The sequence below is a fragment of the Micropterus salmoides genome, unplaced genomic scaffold (genome assembly GCF_014851395.1).
Source record: "Micropterus salmoides isolate LMB-PRFRI ecotype aquatic unplaced genomic scaffold, ASM1485139v1 Ms_hic_scaffold_12, whole genome shotgun sequence".
Lineage (NCBI taxonomy): Eukaryota > Metazoa > Chordata > Actinopteri > Centrarchiformes > Centrarchidae > Micropterus > Micropterus salmoides.
In genome coordinates, this window is record NW_024040263.1 from 24,316,372 (window position 1) to 24,335,100 (window position 18,729).

Below are 18,729 nucleotides of genomic sequence, written 5' to 3' on the forward strand. Positions count from 1 at the left end.
GGGCCTGGTCCCACCAAGTAGCTCCAGTAAGCTCCAACGCCTTACCTGAATACTTTCTCAGGCATCAGTTACCAACAACATTCAGAATATGTTGTGGCCTGTTAGTAGTGGTCTACTTGCATGGGTTAGTGTTAATTAATTCCCCTAGTCATAACAAAGAATCATTACTCCAGTACAAGCTGTGCTGTGAACATGTTAGCACTGCTGACGTCGGCATTTAGGTCAAAGCACCACTGTGCCTAAAAACAGCTTCGTAGCTGCTAGTGTGGCTGTTTAATGTCAATTTCCTAAAAAAATTACCTGACTAATCATGCTTTGGTTGACCTGGTCATAACCCATACCACATTCAACCCGTCAAGAGGGTAGTACTCATAGCTTTGTTTTAAGGAGTCTGCACAGCATTATAGGATGCTACTTCACAGAATCTTACAGCTTTGGTGCCGTTTGACTATATCTGCCAAGTGACCACTGAAAGTAAGAATATGTTATAATTAAATGCATGGATATACTTATATACAGACATAAATACACATAATGATTTCTGATTCCTCCATTAACAAAAGGCTCTCATGAAACAGCATTTCTATGAATACATTATCTTTTATAGGGTCAGTTATTGTGACTTAGGAAACCATTCTTCTGCAAATTACCAGCAGGCAACTCTACAAGTCTCTATAAAGATTCTTTTAAATTAATGTTTTTGTTTGACTGCATCTTTCCTCCTGAGGAGGAGGTGATGATGAATTTCTCACCATGGATGTGCTGCGGAAGAAAATGTTGTTGCAGATGGAGGAGAAGAGTTTCATGCTCTCCTGAAGACGATTCTGCGGTGAGGAGACAATAACACCATCAGATAGCTACAGATGAGCACAGAAAGACCGACACCGGCAACTTTGTCTAGATTATGAATCAAACATAATCTGATTGGGTGAGACTTCAAAAGTGGCCTCTAGTTGCTCTGACTGGAGAACATGGACCGTTTGTGAGGGATAGACTGATTGCAGCCTGTACCATGGAGGGGTCTTCCACCAGGGTCATGTCGTAACCGCTGAGCGACACCACGAACAGCACCGCCCTGACATCCTCAAAACAACCAATCCACTTCCTCCGTTCAGTTCTCTGGCCTCCAACATCGTACATCCTACACACAGAGACAGAGAGAACAGCAAAGTTGTTACACTCAATAAATTCACCGTACACTTCATCGATCTGATTGTCACACCCGTGGTCCACCCACACAGGTGTCTTAACCGATTCCACTGATTAGAGCTCCTCCTCTGCGTTTGACTGACATCTCCAACATCATCATCCCGGCTGTGTCCCAAATCACTCATTCACTAATCCTTGTATAATAGACACTCTACAGTTCAAGAATGACCATGAATCACTGTCACTTTGAGTCATCACGTGGAGTCGCACAACAGTAAATTTGACATTAATTAAATGTGATGTTTGTAGAAAGTAGTGTAATGGACACTACTTTTATTTTCTCTTATTTGGCATTACATAGTGCATACATTTCACCTAAATACAGTGTACTACATCGTAAATAGGGAGGGATTTTGGACACAGCCTTGTATTCGTTTTCTTACACCTTTATTTAGCTTATTAGTAGCCTACATGGAGATTGATGGCTTCATGCACTTCCCAGCATTGCACTGCCCAACATCAACCTGCGGAGAGGTCTAATGAGCAAAATAACTGAAAACACCTTTGTGCAGGGCCTTTAAATATTTGCCTCTTACAGATTAACCCAGTCCTGAAAACAGCAAAAGTGATGCCACCTTTAGTCTTCCCCCGTCCAAGTGGATCAGTGACAATGACCCAACACAGTGACCAGATATTGCTTTTCTGGACATATGATTGAATCAGCAGCTAAGTGTCGTTTGTAAATAACCAACTTGTTAATAGCCAGCTGTTTGAGCTAGGCTAGGCTGATATTTAGTTGGAGACAACAGCCAGATGCTGCTACCGTATGACTGTAACATTACTCCAGCAGGCCACTCAAGATAGCCATTCATCAGTAGTGGCACTGGCATCATTCTGCTGTTCACTATAATACCTACCTAATATTGGTGAATATTCAGGTATCTTTCATGTCTCAAATCAGATTTGGATTTGTATGTTTGTTTGTGTACTGCTACACAACCGTTTCAGCATTTTCCTAGCAATAGCAGAGAAAAGCAATTCTTATCCCCAAATAGGTGCGATGCAAGTCTGATGTATAGGGCTTATTGTGGTAAACCCTGCCGATAGGGCCATAACTTAAGTGGGAGAGGGACATGCAATGCCAAAAGATAAACTACTAAAAACAATTATTCAAGATGTAGACAATAACCCAAGGCAAGTAACAGTAACAGCTACAGCTGTACTCGTGTGGAGGAATAAGAGATTCGCACAGTGTGACTCTGGGTCCAGGTGCTCCTGGTTTATCGAGCCAACACACTCCAATCAGGGACCTTTAAAAGAGTAAACAACCAGAGTGCCTACACCCACACCCGAGCAGAAGCCCCTGTTTAGGAGTATTAAAGTAATATTGTCCATATTCCCTTAAATATTACAATTTGTGATTGGCCTTTGCTATTCAGATAATAAGACAGCAGAAATTCTTCAAAATCTGTCTGATTTTAAGGAGAACATAACAATAATATTAAATTATTATTACAGATACCAATATTACACATTTATATTTTAAACCAGATCGGTTATCCAAAAACTGTTTTAAAATTATAAACGATATCGTGTGTGTGTGTGTGTGTGTGTGTGTGTGTGTGTGTGTGTGTGTGTGTGTGTGTGTGTGTGTGTGTGTGTGTGTGTGTGTGTGGGGTCAGTGAGGGAGAGACAAGAGTCTACAATTCCCAGTAGAAAAGTGCAAGGCTGGGATGTCTGTGTGTTCATGACCTTGCATATTGATGGTGTAGCCTACTGTAGCACTGACTGGTAACTCTGATCAATGACAGATTGTATTAGTTTTAAATAAGGTCATATTCCAAAAATATGGGATTTACACTCACAAACATAACGTGGAGAGTGTCCCTGTAGACCGGGCTTTCTCTTTTTCAATTTTCACCAAGACAATCACATCATATTGCCAGAGACAATCACAACACGGCAGCACAAAGAGCGTAAAGGTCAATGTTCTCCAAAAGAACGAGAAAGAGAAACACAACAGGAATAAGAGCAGAGAAACACACAGAGAGAGAAACAGATCAGTTCGTCCCTCTTCAACCATTTGCCAAGCCAGATGTGCCATCTCCCACCTTCCATTTGAGCATCCATCGAGTTAATGCAGCTCTTTATTGAGAGGGGAAATGAACATGTGGAAACACAGATGCACAAAGAGGGAAACAAACAGTGAAGGCGGTATAATGTAAAGATGAGGTATGGGTTCCGATGGAAATTTTCCGTGAAAATTGAAGCCCGGTAGAGGACAGGTCAATGAAGCTTATGCTTCATTACACAAATTTACTTACAAACACATGGATACGTCACCCTAATAACACACTGACTAGTAAGTGTGCTGCCTGCTTTGCAAGTTCACACACACAGATACATTGTCTACAATCCCCTCATGCTGTTTGCTTTGATATCATATTCAGTCCAGCAAACTGCCTTCTAAGTGAATCAACCGTACAAGTTATTTCTTTCAGGTAGAGGAAGAGGCAGAGGTGTGTATTCGAGTCACATGACTTGGACTCAAACTCAACTGACAAATGTGAGGACTTCAGACTCCATAAAATTCAACAAAACTTAATGCCTTTGCACATCAAGTGTTTAAATCAATCATTTGATAAAAAGTCTTTGCACAGAGTCCAATGCGTTTTATTATTGTATTTGCTTTGCCAAAATTCATGGACGCGAAAAACAAAGAAAATTTAACCTGAAAAAACTTAAATGGCAGACAAAAGTTTCGGAATATTTATATTTAATCCAGCATCAATTTCAGATGAAAAATACGAACTTTGTGTGCAAAGGCATAAAGAGTCTACAGCCATACACTAGTGGCTCTGTGAGTGGCAGACTGACAGAGCAACTTTGCCATCCCTAGATCTCATGCAAAACAGTTACCGAATACTTTTTAAAAATGTAAATAGCAAAAGCTAAATGTTTTTGTTCTGACAGGGTGTACACTGCTTTTCGGGCTGAAGAGAGGACTGGTCTATAGTCTGTCTCAAACTTTGACTTTGTCTGTATAAAGGACCACTTTTCTTAGATAATCAGACTTTGTCTTCAGTTAACGTCATCCTTTCCTCCTCTCCTCCCTCCACACCCACCATTCTTGCCCCATAATGTTCACCGTTATCTGCAGTGTTGTAATTGTAATTATCAGAGCAGTTGATGTTAATGATGCAGGAAAAGACCCAGATCCTTATTACACTGAGGGGTCAGAGATCAAACAGGACGTCTGTATGCTAAATACTCTGCATCTGGGTGTAAAGTTGTGAGACTGTACGCACACACACACACATTTCTCATTTGCCTGTACACTAGTGAATGGGAATTGTGGCTCTTTGAAGGGAGCCAGATCTTATGAATGGGAATTGCAGTTTTAGTCTTTCCAACACAGAATGACAAGTGGTGATCAGTCATACCCACTCATTCGATGGGATTTTACAGCTTGTCTACTTTACCATCCCACACACAGATAGAGGAATAGAGTCGTTTTAGTGGTTCGATTACTTTCAACGTAACATCTTGCACACAACTTCCTTCCATCTAAGCCATCCTACAAGATTAGAAAGTTTGGGAAGTACAGATACAGTAAGTATACTGCATGCTTTCTTTCCAAAAGTTAGATGAGAAGATCGATAACACTTTGTCTAACTGTTAAGAATGGAGCAGGACACAGTCGATAATTAGCTTAGCACAAAGACTTGAAGCAGGGGAAACAGCTAGCCTTGCTCTGTCAATTTAAAATAAAACCTTAAAAGCTCATTAATAAACACACTGTATCTCATTTGTTTAATGTGTACACAAACAAAAATGTAAACTTTTACAATATTAAAAATTTGGTTTTAGAGGTAGTGTAACCATTTCTTGTCTTTATGCTAAGATAAGCCAATTTCCTCCCGTCTCCAACGCCATACTGTACAGATATGAGAGTGGCATGAGTCTTCTCATCTAACTGTCAGCAAGAAAGCCAAGTTTATCCCAAAATGTCAAACTATTCCATTTAAACACTTGTTCTGTATTAAAGAAGAACACCAAAAGTCAACACCTATGACATCTCAACTGATATTAAAGACAGTAAAATAATTTCTCAAGTTCTAACCCCGTGTTGTGTTATCTATTGTTTAATGCTAAATATGTGTCAAACAATATTCTTTAACAATAATATTTAACAATTCATCTAAAAAATTTTGCCAATCAAATGTGATTTGGGGATAACTAGCTAATTGATAGCTGGCTTGACCGTTAAGCTTGTGAGTCACAGTAGCTGGCAGTAGTGTGTGTTTGGATGTCATTTGGCAAACACTTTGTTTTAATTTCCAAAGAATGTAGTTGCTATCACATTTAATCATTTCTCCCTCATCCTCCACATCCTGATCTAAATGCAGGTGAGGGAGGTGCGGGAGAAGCAAACAGTCCTCTTTTTGTACAGCAGGATGGAGGCAGACAAACCCAAGACTGATGTCACACTATCGAACTGTGTGGGATCATTATGTACATTGATTATTCAGAGTATCTTTGATACACAGTAGGAACTTAAGTTCAATGTTTAATACTGTGAAAGTCTTGTTCATTGTTAATGTTTTATTATTTAACCCGTGTTGATAGAGTAGATTTTTTGTCTTGTAATGTTAGACATAGCAAATAAGACAAGGATATGTAATTGATCAAACACGATATACTGTTTGTTTACGCACAAGTCCAAGGTTATTGATATTCTTGAAGGATTCCACAGGACACTTTTTAGGCCACTAGTAAATAGTTGAGAGTTTATAAATCCGATAACGATATATCAGTTAGTAACAGAAACAAGCATTAATGGATGGCATCCTTTAATATTAATTATTAAAGAATTGTAAACTAGATTTGTAGCGAACAAGACATTTACTGTTGAAAAATAATCAGTGCTCGGTGTGGACAAAGTATGTACTGACAACACAATTTCTTAATGGCATTTCTCTGTTGTAATTTCTTGTTACTTATCGGCCAGTATATACACTGATATATCCGAAATAAGCTAAAATTAGCCCATCTATTACACATGTGACACTCTTTTATTGTTAGATAAAATTCTCCTTCCTCTTAGCTTCACAAAACCCCAGGAAAACCCATTAGGGTTTCTCAGAAATTTAGGGTGACTTTAGTTTATGAGTGCCTAATTTTCTATTAATTTCCAAGAAGTTTCCTGGAAAAGAACTGCGTAATTTGGTACAAATTATAGGACATGTACCGATGTCCTTGAAAGAAAAGCTTCATTTAAACCAATGTAAATATTTATTTATGATGAGAGTGAGGGGAATGGGAGGGTCTGCTCAAAGCCCAAGGCCTGCATTTTTTAACACACTTTAATTTGTGACTTGACATTTTCAGCAGAGCAACCACATCCTGCAGCAATACTGAAAGAGCCAGAATCATTTAAAACCAGTCAAGTTCAACACATTTCTTAAATAACACAAATAGGAGTGCAGGGCGCAGATGCTGGCTCAGATGAGAAACCTTGAGTGTCAAACAAAACGAAAGAGACAGTCATTGAACTGAGGGAGACACTTTCAAATTGTGTTAGCTGCAGGTGCAGCTTCAATATTTACAAAATGAGACCAAGCCGGCGCTGAAATCTCCATTGTCATATTTTCTCTGCTTTCCTAAACCTCTGCTGAACCAACACTGACATTATTTAAATGTTGAATACTGATATTTTAAGACAACAACTACAAATACAAAATCCAGTGCATCTACTTATAATTAAGGAAAATATTTGTTAATTTATTAGTTACTTAAACCACATGCTCTCTATGTCTGAATGGAAAACTCTCTAAATCCATTTAATATCCTTTTTGTCACCCAGTTTGAAATAATTACATTAATTTATGCTAAGCTTCTTCATCAACCCCAAGGGCTTGATCTCGCCACACACACACACAGCTGTGTGTCAATTAACTATACCCAATTATTTATCTCCTGAAGAATTCAGGCAGATAAGAAAGAGGGTGTGTGAGAGCGGGGAGGCTGGGCTATCTATCCTACATCACCACCTGGGACTCTGCTACCCCCGCTCACATCTGACACCGTCACCTTGTGGTGATGTCACCATCACAATGTTTTAAAGACAGAAAGAAAGAAAAAAACACACAAATTTAAAAAAAACAAAAACAACTAGCTTGTAGGTGACTCAACTGTGACGCAAACATAAGACTGCGAGGAAAACCAGCAATTACCTGCACGGGACAACAGATACGGTTATGATCAAAGTGCTTCTTTGCTGGTTAAACTTTTCCTGATGTAAAATACTTTGACTATCATATTGCATTAAATGTGTGCACAGTATTTACTGCAAAAACACACACACACCAATCAGCCAGACATCCAGTACGTACAGGAAGTATTTAGATGTGACACAAATGCCCCAGACTGAGTCCATCATCTGCTGACAAACTGATTCGCTCTACAATGTTTATATGCTAAACTGAGATCTTATGAAAAGCTGAGGTAATGTGTTTTATTGTTATAATTCCATATGAGGTGTAATCTGCGTGCATGAATGACAGGTTGTTATCGTGGTACGATGAGAGAAGAGGTGCTCCTCAGGTAGGCATTACTGAGAAAGAAGAAGAAAGTAATCTGATTTTGTTGAAATGATACACTGTAGACAGACACTAAGACACACACATTCACGATTAAATGTGTAGTGCTCAATGTATCCTTATGAACCCTACGTGACCCATTACCCTTCTAATAAAACGAAACTATGGAAAATCACCCAGTCCTTCATGCTGCCGTTATGAGCCGAAGTCTTTATTTCTACACTGAACAAAATTATGAACACAACACTTTTGTTTTTGCCCCCATTCATCATGAGCTGAACTCAAATTTGGAAGAATTTCGCTATTTACACAAAAGGCCTATTTATCTCAAATATTGTTAACAAATCTGTCAAAATCTGTATTAGTGAGCACTTCTCCTTTGCCGAGATAATCCATCCACCTCACAGGTGTGGCATATCAAGATGCCGATCAGACAGCATGGGTATTGCACAGGTGTGACTTAGGCTGGCCACAATAAAAGGCCACTCGAAAATGTGCAGTTTCACTGTACTGGGGGTGTCCGGAAACCAGTCAGTATCCGGTGGTGTGACCACCATTTGCCTCACGCAGTGCAACACATCTACTTCTCATAGAGTTGATCAGGTTGTTGATTGTGGCCTGTGGAATTCTTTGGTTATGCAAACCGATGGTTGCAGCAGCTGACAGGGTGGCTGTTCTCAGACGATTATGGAGGTGAAGATGCTGGATGTAGAGGTCCTGGGCTGGTTGGGTTACACGTGGTCTGCGGTTGTGAGGCGGGTGGATGTACTGCCAAATTCTCTGAAATGCCTTTGGAGACGGCTTATGGTGGAGCAAATGAATATTCAATTCACGGGCAACAGCTCTGGTGGATATTCCTGCAGTCAGCATGACAATTACACGCTCCCTTAAAACTTGTGGCATTGTGCTGTGTGATGGAACTGCACATTTTGGAGTGGCCTTTTATTGTGGCCAGCCTAAGACACACCTGTGCAACACTTGTGCTGTCTGATCAGCATCTTGATATGCCACACCTGTGAGGTAGATGGATTATCTCAGGAAAGGAGAACTGCTCACTAACACAGATTTTGACAGATTTGTTAACAATATTTGAGAGAAATAGGCCTTTTGTGTACATAGAGAAAGTCTCAGATGTTTGAGTTCAGCTCATGATGAATGGGGGCAAACACAAAAGTGTTGCGTTCATAATTTTGTTAAATGTAATTCAGCGTTCACTCGGAAATTACTGCTCCGGAGTAAGTCTTAATCATTTGTTGTACATGTGTCATGCTGCTGTTTTCTTAAAAAGATAAAGAAGAATCTAAAGACGATTACTATAACTTTTCAATTCAATTTAATTTTATTTATATAGCGCCAAATCACAACTAGCTGGTCCATTTGGCATGTGAAACCATTCGGCTAGACTCAGAACTCGGTTCATCTAGGGTTGGGCAACATGATGATATCTGACTTGACAGAAATGTGTCTACAGTTCATACTGAGGTACAGTGACAATAGTTAGTTGTTTTTGGATGTACAGGACTTTTCTACAGATGTCAGTGTTGGTCTGTCAGTTGATCTTCCACTGTGGCCCAAATTGAAATATCTTAACAACAACAAGAGGGATTGCCTTGTATCTTGTGAAGTCTGTGTAGACATACATGGTGCCCAGATGTTGACTTTTACTGACTTTTGCGATGCCTTGACTCTTCCTCCAGCTCCACCAACAAGTTTTCACATATCCAGTGAAATATCTCAACATCTATGAGATCGATTGTCACAAATCTTTGAACGGATATGAACGCTTCCTGGACGATTAATTCTAATGACACTGGTGATACCCTCACTTCTTTCTAGCACAACAGATATTGCCCGATTTAGATGTAATTATGTTCATTTCAAGCTGACATATTGTAGGCCTTACCTTTTAAACAATACAAAAACTTCCTCAGCTCTTATTGTTCATACATAATTTACTCCAACTGCTTTCAGTGCTCCCACTGCAGCCAACACTTTAACTGACTAACTTTAATTGTTTTTCAGTTTAACCACTGTAACTGACACTTTTAGCTCAATATAACACATATACTTTGGTTGACATTGAAAACACCTTTCAATGCTGAAATGAATCTTTAAGTCATTTTAGCACTTTGATTTGAAGTTATCCTTCATCTAAACTCAACTTTCAATTAAATTTTTCTGTTTTAATTTCTATTTAAACATATTTCAGAATTTGTATTTTAACACTTCAGCTACAATGGTTTCCGTTTCAGCAGCAAGCACATGTCAATTTTTCTTCAGAAAAGGTTGAGTTTTCCAGTATTATGCTGTATTTTCTGTAACTGATCCATTTGACAAATGCTGGTTATTTTGTTGTTATCAGTATAATTTAATAAAACTCAGATGGTTTTGGTATCAATATCCAAAACTGTACCAGTATAGTTAAAAATACACACAACTACACTTTTAAAACAACAAATTGAGCCTAGGACAACAGTGATTGCAGTTTAAAAAACCCCAGTTGTCTTTGATGTTGGTTTGCTGTTCATCAGTCCGGCTGCAGAGAAAACAACTTCATTAACATCTATTGTCCCGTCATGACTATCAGCAGCTTCAGGAAATGAGTTCAGCCATTGGAGGATGATAAAGAAGTTGGTATTATGTGACACAGCTCATTGATCACAGATGAATATGGTCATCTGACATCAGCCTCCAGGGCTCAGATACTTGCCCTCTGCTTCTCCAATGATAAGACCGAGCCACTGATGCTTTTGATTGCGTGTGTGTGTGAACAGTAGATGAGCGTAAAGCCAACTGACAGGTGCCATATTGACGTATTGAATGAAGCTGGATATCTCCATCTCTCATCTCGGGCCTATCACACGGCTGTAGGCAGAGATAAGAGTGTCGCAGCTGAAGAAGTGAAGTAAGATGGTACGACAGGTGCTCCTGGAGAAGTCGAATGCAGACCTGACGGCAGCAGCTATAAGCATCCCTATTCTGCAGTATTACATCTTCATGAAAAGCCAAGTGAAAGGTGTCTACCTGAAAATGAGGTGGTTGACTTTGAACTGGGTCTCTATAACGCCTGTCGTCCTTAGTCGTACTCGCAGAACATCAGTCTCTGTGGGCACGTAATCTGGAGACGTGATGCGGGTCATGTTCTCGAAGAAACTAAGAAACGAGAAAGAGGTGGAGGGGGGAAGAGAGAGAGTCATAAGGGTGCAGAAAGGTGAAAGACAAGGGGAAAATTTAATAACCTGCAGACAAACTTGAGATCAAAAGAGAATAATATCAGGTATCAGTTACGGGTGTGTAGACTCGCATAGTGTCTGTGTGTGTGTGTCAGCTGCCAGGTGGCGGGTGTGCAGTGATAAGGCTGGAGCCCCAGGGGGCGCAGCAGCTCATCACGATGAATATTCACACTGTGGTTTACCATAATAACATTCTGAGGCTAAGCTTTCACAGACAGATCAGCTATTAACACAGCTAGTGTAATCAACTGTATCATGTGTGCGCACAAGATGTGATCTTTTCCAAACACACACACACACACACACACACACACACACACACAGTGACGTCTACGCCTACCTGAATTGACTGTGACATTCTCAACTAGTCACTCTGAATCAGTTTCGTGGAAAGCGACACACATCCTGCTGCTTAAAAAACACACTGCCTGCCGGACGCTGTACAGTGCAGACAACATGTCAGGGTCTCTTTTGTACTTTGTACTGTCTTTGTGAGGACCATTCTGAGTTTTAGAGAGCTGTATTAGTTGATTTTTGGGCATTTAGAGGAAGCAGAACAAATTATAAACGGAACATCGACATTATCACCTTATAAAGCTACACTTCCAGCATTTACAAAGCAACAGTAGCATTCATCTTTGTGGCCACCTAACAAATATAAGTCAAATAATCACTCTCCACTAACTACTGAGGGAAATTTTGGGCTCTTTAGCTGCTAATTGCTCCGCTATGTTCACTAGCTAGTCGTCAGTTTTTAGAGCTTTTTCACTGAAGCTGTAAAACCAAAACAATAAGCAGAAAGAGACTAAAATAGTTTCAAGAGCTGAGGGAAACTGTAGAGTCAGGTGATATTTCTCTGTGAATTCATCAACACCTTTCACATTACACAGTCGTTGATCAAGTGTGTGATCAGAGGTTCAGACTTGATTGTGTGTTTAAACGAACTGGTAGTTTTATATTATATAACAATGTAAAAATGAATGAGTGACAATGTGAAATGAGTTCCTAAAAGTGATGAACTTACAGAGAATCGTCACCCAAATCTGCAGTTCCCCTCAGCATTATGGAGCTTTATAGTGAGTTTCAGCTCGGACCGCAACTTTACTCTTTTGGTTCACTCTCACAGCATCATTTTCGACCGCAGCAGGCAGCCGTTTTCAGTTTTAAAAAAGCTCTACAACCCCCTTTGCTGCGCAGCACCAAACCACAGACAGACATTATGTCAATAAGGGTCCTCACAAGTACAGAAGTATAAACGTGTGTGTGTGTATGCCTGAGGAGAGCAGAGGGTGATGGTGATGTACGGTGGTTCTCAGTGGGAACCAGGGGGCCTGTCGGTGTAGATATCCCCAGAGCTGAGGCCTCTCACTGGGGTTGAGGATGAGAACGGACGGCCTCCTGGAGGGTCCCAGCTCTGTCTGACTTGTGCATCACACACATTATCCTATCTACACTTGTTTCTTATTTTCAGTTTTCATCCTCACACATTACTGTGTCTGCACAGGTTTGACTTTATTAAAATATCCACATTTTAAACATTCTCTGTACGCACATTTATTTATACCTCTGAGTTTGAGCAATTGTTTTGTTGCACTGCTTGTCTCATATCAGGTTGGACTACAACCTGGTGGGCTGGATTTTGGACTTTCTCACTAACAGGACACAGAGTGTGAGAGTAAATGGACATCTTTCTGGAATATCAGTGACATCAACAGGCTCCCCTCAAGGCTGTTTTCTCTCTCCTCTTTTATACATTATGTACATTAACAACTGCCACAGTGAACTGACTAATAACTATATCGTAAAGTTTGCAGATGACACAGTCATAGTAAGTTTAATGGACTCCACTGAAACATCTCACGGCCCTGTACTACCCTATTTTTTAAACTGGTGCAAAGAAGCCTTTTTAGACTTAAATGTTACAAAGACAAAGGACATGTGCATTGATTTTAGACATCACCATCCAACTCCTGAAAAGACAATTATAGATAGTAAAGAGGTTGAAATTGTTGAGTCGTATAAGTATCTGGGAATTATCATCTGTCTGAGAAAGCTAGCTAAGTTTCAAGTGGACAGATCCCTGAGGACATTGTTTTATAAATCTTTTATTGAGTCCGTCTTTACTTTTTCATGTATTTGCTGGTATGCTTCTTTTAGTTTAAAACGGAAAAACACATTAGCAGCGGTAAATAAAGTTAGCAGCAAAATCATTGGGATTCAGCAGATAAAACTAACTGAACTGTATAATAGACATCTGCTTAAAAAGGCAGAATCCATTATGTCTGATAGTTCTCACACCCTGAATGCAGAATTTAAGATGCTGCCTTCTGGTTCCCGCTTCAGTCAACCAGAGGCCAAAACAAATCGATATAAATTCTCCTTCGTACCCTCTGCTATCTCTCTGCTCAACTCTAAAGAATAGGTAACATCTGCACATAAGGCTCACTTGAACTTAAACTTTTAATGTTGTGGTATTCATTTACCCATTGGTCTGACCCTGTATTTTTAATCAGTGTTGTCGTCTTTGTTGTTACGTACTGTGTGTCAACTTCTTTGCTACTGCATTAAAACTAATTCCCCCTCGGGGACAAATAAAGGTCTTGAACTTGAACTTATATGCACACACAGCTAATACCAAACACATGTATGTATTTTAAGGGTAATTAATGGATGTAATAGCCGTGGAGGTACAATTTACTTGGGTTTGTCTCCCTCCCTCCCTCTTTCATTCTCCCTTCCCAGACTCTGATTCCCGGTGACAGCGAGCACACGGCCGAGCATCAGCTGCTAATTGGACCCCTGCATCTCCTCAGCACAACATGAGTGTTCACTGGAAGAGTACTCACTACAGTGCAGAGTCATTGAGCTCGTACTCGTATCCTCGGGCCGCCGCAGCCCTCACCCCCTGGTCGGCCAACAGACAGGACATGGCATGGCTAATGAAAGGAAACAGCACCTGCTCTTCGTCAAAACACCTCCCACATGACAGGACAGAATGGGCGTGGACCTGCAAGAACAGACGGAGACAGAAATGCGGATGGATGAGCGGCTGGGAGGAGCAGAGGCCAGATGGACAAAAGGATGTGAGTCTAAACAACAGAAAAGTTTATGAGTCTGTCTCTGATCTCTAGACTTGTTTATCAGTAGAGATGCACAAACGAATGGCTGTGCACACAAACACACCCTGGTGACATTTAATCGAGGAAGTACTTTGGTCATCATTTCCCAGCAGGAAGTGCTGAGTGGGCGGTATGAGCTCTGATAATTTTGACAATAAAGTTCAAATCAAATTGAATCTCACAATAAAACCACCCACCTACTGTCTAACTTTCTGTTCTCTCTCATGCAAACAAACTGTGGCTGCGTGTGTGTGTGTGTGTGTGTGTGTGTGGGGGGGGGGGGGGGGGGGGCCGCCAGATGCAGCAAGCTGCGGCTACAGTGCTGAGATGCTGCTCTCTAGTGGAGATCTGGGTGCAGTGCAGAAAAAACATCAGCATAAAATTCAGGATCCATTTCAAAGAGAAAGATGGAAAAGGAGGATAGATCTGGAGAAAAAGAGAAATTAAAAACACAAAAAAGAAAGAGGTACAAAATGTCAGACACGCAGACAGACAGGTAGACAAAGAGACATGCAGACAGACTACCTTGTTCCTGTTGTTAGCCAGGTTGATCCGGAGGATACCCATGCCGTGGAGGACAAACTTCATGGAGGTCAGGAGGTTATCCAGCACTGCAGGCTGCCAAAGTTAAAAAGTTAAGTTCATGAATAGCCATGGCAATGGGGCAAAACAAAAATTCAGTTTTGCAGCATAACAACAACAAAAAAATGTAAGTAAACTGTAGAGTTAGAGCAAAAGAAATTGATTTGCATAGTTTTGTCTATTGTTGCCTTTTCTAAGGGCTTACTTCATCTTCTCTTATGATTAAATTTTCCCCCAGAGTACAGTGTGGGTTCACTGGTTTCTGATTGTTTTTACTGCCTTACACAAACATGTGACAGCACCAAAAATACTGAGTTAGATGAGATGACTAGTACCACTTCACTGAAGCTCACTAAGTAACACGTTTCTTTAAGTATAAAAATTACATAGCATTTTTGGGATACTGTCTGCACTTTTTGCCTTTAGAGATGCATTAATTGAGGTTCTGGCACTTGGGGCAACAGAAGACGTTCTAAAGCATTGACATCACCTTGTACAGTTTGGGTGGCAAACGGAGAAGGAGAAGCATTATAATTCATTTAGATTAGGGCTGAACAATTGATTGAAATATTATTTAAATAGCATATGTCCAAATCTCAGGATCTGCAAGTTTTTGATAAAAGCTAAAATGTGCACAACAATATTCATTATAAATGAAGTATTGTGGTGCTACAGAGACGACCTACAAATCATATTCTCCAGACATAAGGGAAAATACTTGTTTGGAACTGACAGCAACAAAAATCACATTCCACAGAATTTGGAGTCATGTTTCTGATCACTCACCTTTTAGCTCTGTTTTATTCTACACCATCTTTTAAAATGGAAATATCTGGCCTTATAGCTGCTACACTATGTTCACCAACTAGGCACTTTGTCGAAGGTAGTGAAATGTTAGTTTATCAAAACCTGTCCAGAGTATGGTGGTGCGGCTGAAAATGATACTATGAGAGTGGAAAGACTCCAAAACCGTAAAACCAAAATTAAATGAAAGATGCAAAAACCCTCCTCAGAGCTGAGGGAAACTGCCTTGTCAGGTGATATTTTTCTGTGGGTTTGTCAGTAGAAATGACCTCTTTCACATTACATATTCATTTGATGCATTGTTAATATAAAAATATTGACTGGTGCAGCTTTAAGATGCCTGACGTGTATACGAACCGTTGTAACTTTTATGGTGGTTGTAATGTAGACATCAAAACAGGGTGATTTTTTTGTTTTATTATTAGTCAAATGAGGAACTGATGATTCCACGGTGAGCCATCAAATTATTTTAATACTCAAATTTAAGCTGGCTGGCCATGAGATCTGGGGAATTTGGAGGCCAAGTCACCTTGAACTCGTTGTACTCCTGAAACCATTCCTGAAACATTTTTGTTTTGTGGCAGGATGCATTATCCTACCATCAATGAGTACTGTTTCCGTGAAAAGGTGTACATGGTCGGCAACAATGCTTAGGTAGGTGGTACATGATGCAGCAGTAAGATCCACATGAATGGCAGGACCCAAGGTTTCCCAGCAGAACATTCCCCAAAGCATCACACTGCCTCCGCTGGCTCGCCTTCTTCCCATAGTGCATCCTAGTGCCGCGTTCCCCACGTGCACCCAGCCATCCACGTGATGTAACAGAAAACGTGATTCCTCAGACCAGGCCACCTTCTTCCATTACTCCGTTGTTCAGTTCTGATGCTCACATGCCCATAGTAGGTGCTTTAGCAGTGGACAGGGGTCAGCATGGGCACCCTAACTGGTCTGCGGCAACATAGCCCCATACACAACAAACTGCAATGTGCTGTGTGTTCTGACTTTCTGTCAGAACCAGCATCAACTTTTTCAGCAATTTGAACTACAGTGGCTAGTCTGCTGGATCGGACCACACAGACCAGCCGTTGCTCTGCGCATGCATCAATGAGCCTTGGCCGCCCCTGAACACTTTTGCTAGGTTCTGACTACTGCAGACCGGGAACACCCCACAAGAGCTTCAGTTTTGGAGATGCTCTGACCCAGTCATCTAGACTGATCACAATTTGCTCCCTGTCAAAGTCACTCAAATTCCTAAGCTTGCCCATTGTCCGAAGGCCACACGACGTTTGGAGGTCTGTAGCTACTGATTCAGCAGAAAGTTGGCAACTTCTGCGCACTGTGACTTTATGTGGCCTACCACTTCGTGGCTGAGTTTCTGTTGTTTCCAATCGCTACCACTAACAGTTGACCATGGAATATTTAGTAGTGAGGACATTTCTCGAATAGACTTATTGCACAGGTAGCAAACCTGTCACGGTACCACGCTTGAATTCACTGAGCTCCTGAGAGCGACCTCACAAATGTTTATAGAAGCGGTCTGCATGCCTATGAGCTTGGTTTTATACAAATGTGGCCATGGAAGTGGTTGGAACACCTGAATTCAATGATCTGGTGTCCTAAAACATTTGGGAATAGTGTATTTGGGGCATAGCGTGTGTTTGCACCTATCGTGGACCAGTTATCAAGCCTATTGAGAGTGTAAGAGTGTGAAAGTATTGTGTAACTCATGTAAAATTAAACTCATAACTCTGTTTTAGTGCTTGGAAACCTTAAGACTTTACTGACTGAGCAGAGTGACTCCTGTAGAGAGTTGGGAGGTGTGTGTTATACTCTCGTCACTCTCCTGCCAGCTAAAGATAAGCTTCACATTCCTTCACAGTACTATCACAGTCTGGCCGCTCTTCTCTCTCTGTGTGTGTGTGTGTGTGTGTGTGTGTGTGTGTGTGTGTGTGTGTGTGTGTGTGTGTGTGTGGATTGAGATGTGTTGCTCTCCCAGTGAAAGGTGTGATAACTTAGTGACATGACAGGGTTTCATTTTTATGACAAAATTTGTCTGTTTCAAGAGAACCTTTGCTGAAAGCGCTGCATTGATTTATGTCAGAAATAAGCCGCTTTGTGCATTTGCCTCCCTCTGCCTCACCATCACTGTCATCTGCTCAGATATGTGATTCAATACATTTGTTACATAATAATAAACATTCTTGTAGTCTGGAGAACAATGCATATTTTATCTTTATAGTGCAGTTTCTATGTTTTATGACCGTGATCTCCATCTTAGTTTAGCATAGCATAACATTTGCTTATTAGCAATAAACAAACTACAGCTGAGGCTAACAGGAATGTTATTAAGTTTGCAAATATTTCTCAGAAACACATTACAGCTGGTTTGTTTAATCCAGAGGAAGAAAAAAAACAAAAACTTAAAGTCTCTGCTTGTTGCCTCACAATTTCATAGTGACGAATGACTAAACTCCTGACCCTGTCTGTGCACCAGCTCTCTGTACACTAAATATGCAGCTACCACTAACTTTGCTTAGCACAAAGAGTGGAAATGGACAGAAACAGCTGGCTTGGCTCTGTCCAAAATCCACCTATCTGCACCTCTAGGTTTTGTTTTTTTACACTTTGGTTCTATATGGTTTAAAAAGAGAACTAGATATAATGTGTTCTTGAGCAAAACGCTGTCCCACTCATCATAACTTAACACCCACACAAGTGTTTTCAGTTACCCCTGCTGTACTCTGTTCAGGTTTAACTATGCTTGTTAATGTATGTCAGAAAACTCTATGGACCAATAAGAATGATAACAAGTTGTTCCACCCTAATAAGTGCAATAAAACTAACATTAGGCTAAAGGATGATGTCAATCATGCCCAGTTTCAAGCAGAAGAAGGGAAAGCACCATTTTTATTCCATAGTTTAATTAAAAAAGTGAAACTTATAAAGTGTGAAATATTTCAAGCCTTTTTTGGTTTAGTCTTGATGATTACAGCTCATGGAAATCAAAAATCCATATATCAAAATATTATAGACCATAGAATAAAGAATGTCTAACACAGAAATGTCGGCCTTCTGAAAAGCCAAAAATTTCTGCTAAATTTCTGCACTCAGTGCTTGGTGGAGGCTCCTTTAGCACAAATTACTGCATCATTGTGGTGTGACATGGAGGTATTCAGCCTGTGGCCCTGCTGAGGTGTTATGGAAGCCCAGGTTGCTTTGATAGCAGCCTTCTGCTCGCCT

At 40.5% G+C, this 18,729-nt stretch overlaps 1 protein-coding gene across 1 annotated transcript in view; it reads right to left on the reverse strand.

The window, feature by feature from the left end:
- Positions 1–18,729, reverse strand: part of gnav1 (guanine nucleotide binding protein (G protein) alpha v1) — a 30,801-nt gene that overhangs the window by 5,695 nt on the left and 6,377 nt on the right. The window contains exons 3-7 of the mRNA XM_038714138.1: positions 14,629–14,721; positions 13,831–13,991; positions 10,776–10,904; positions 1,012–1,141; positions 753–824 (exon numbers count right to left, since the gene is read on the reverse strand). Coding sequence (XP_038570066.1) covers positions 753–824; positions 1,012–1,141; positions 10,776–10,904; positions 13,831–13,991; positions 14,629–14,721 — 585 coding nt within the window. The remainder of the gene's footprint in view (positions 1–752; positions 825–1,011; positions 1,142–10,775; positions 10,905–13,830; positions 13,992–14,628; positions 14,722–18,729) is intronic.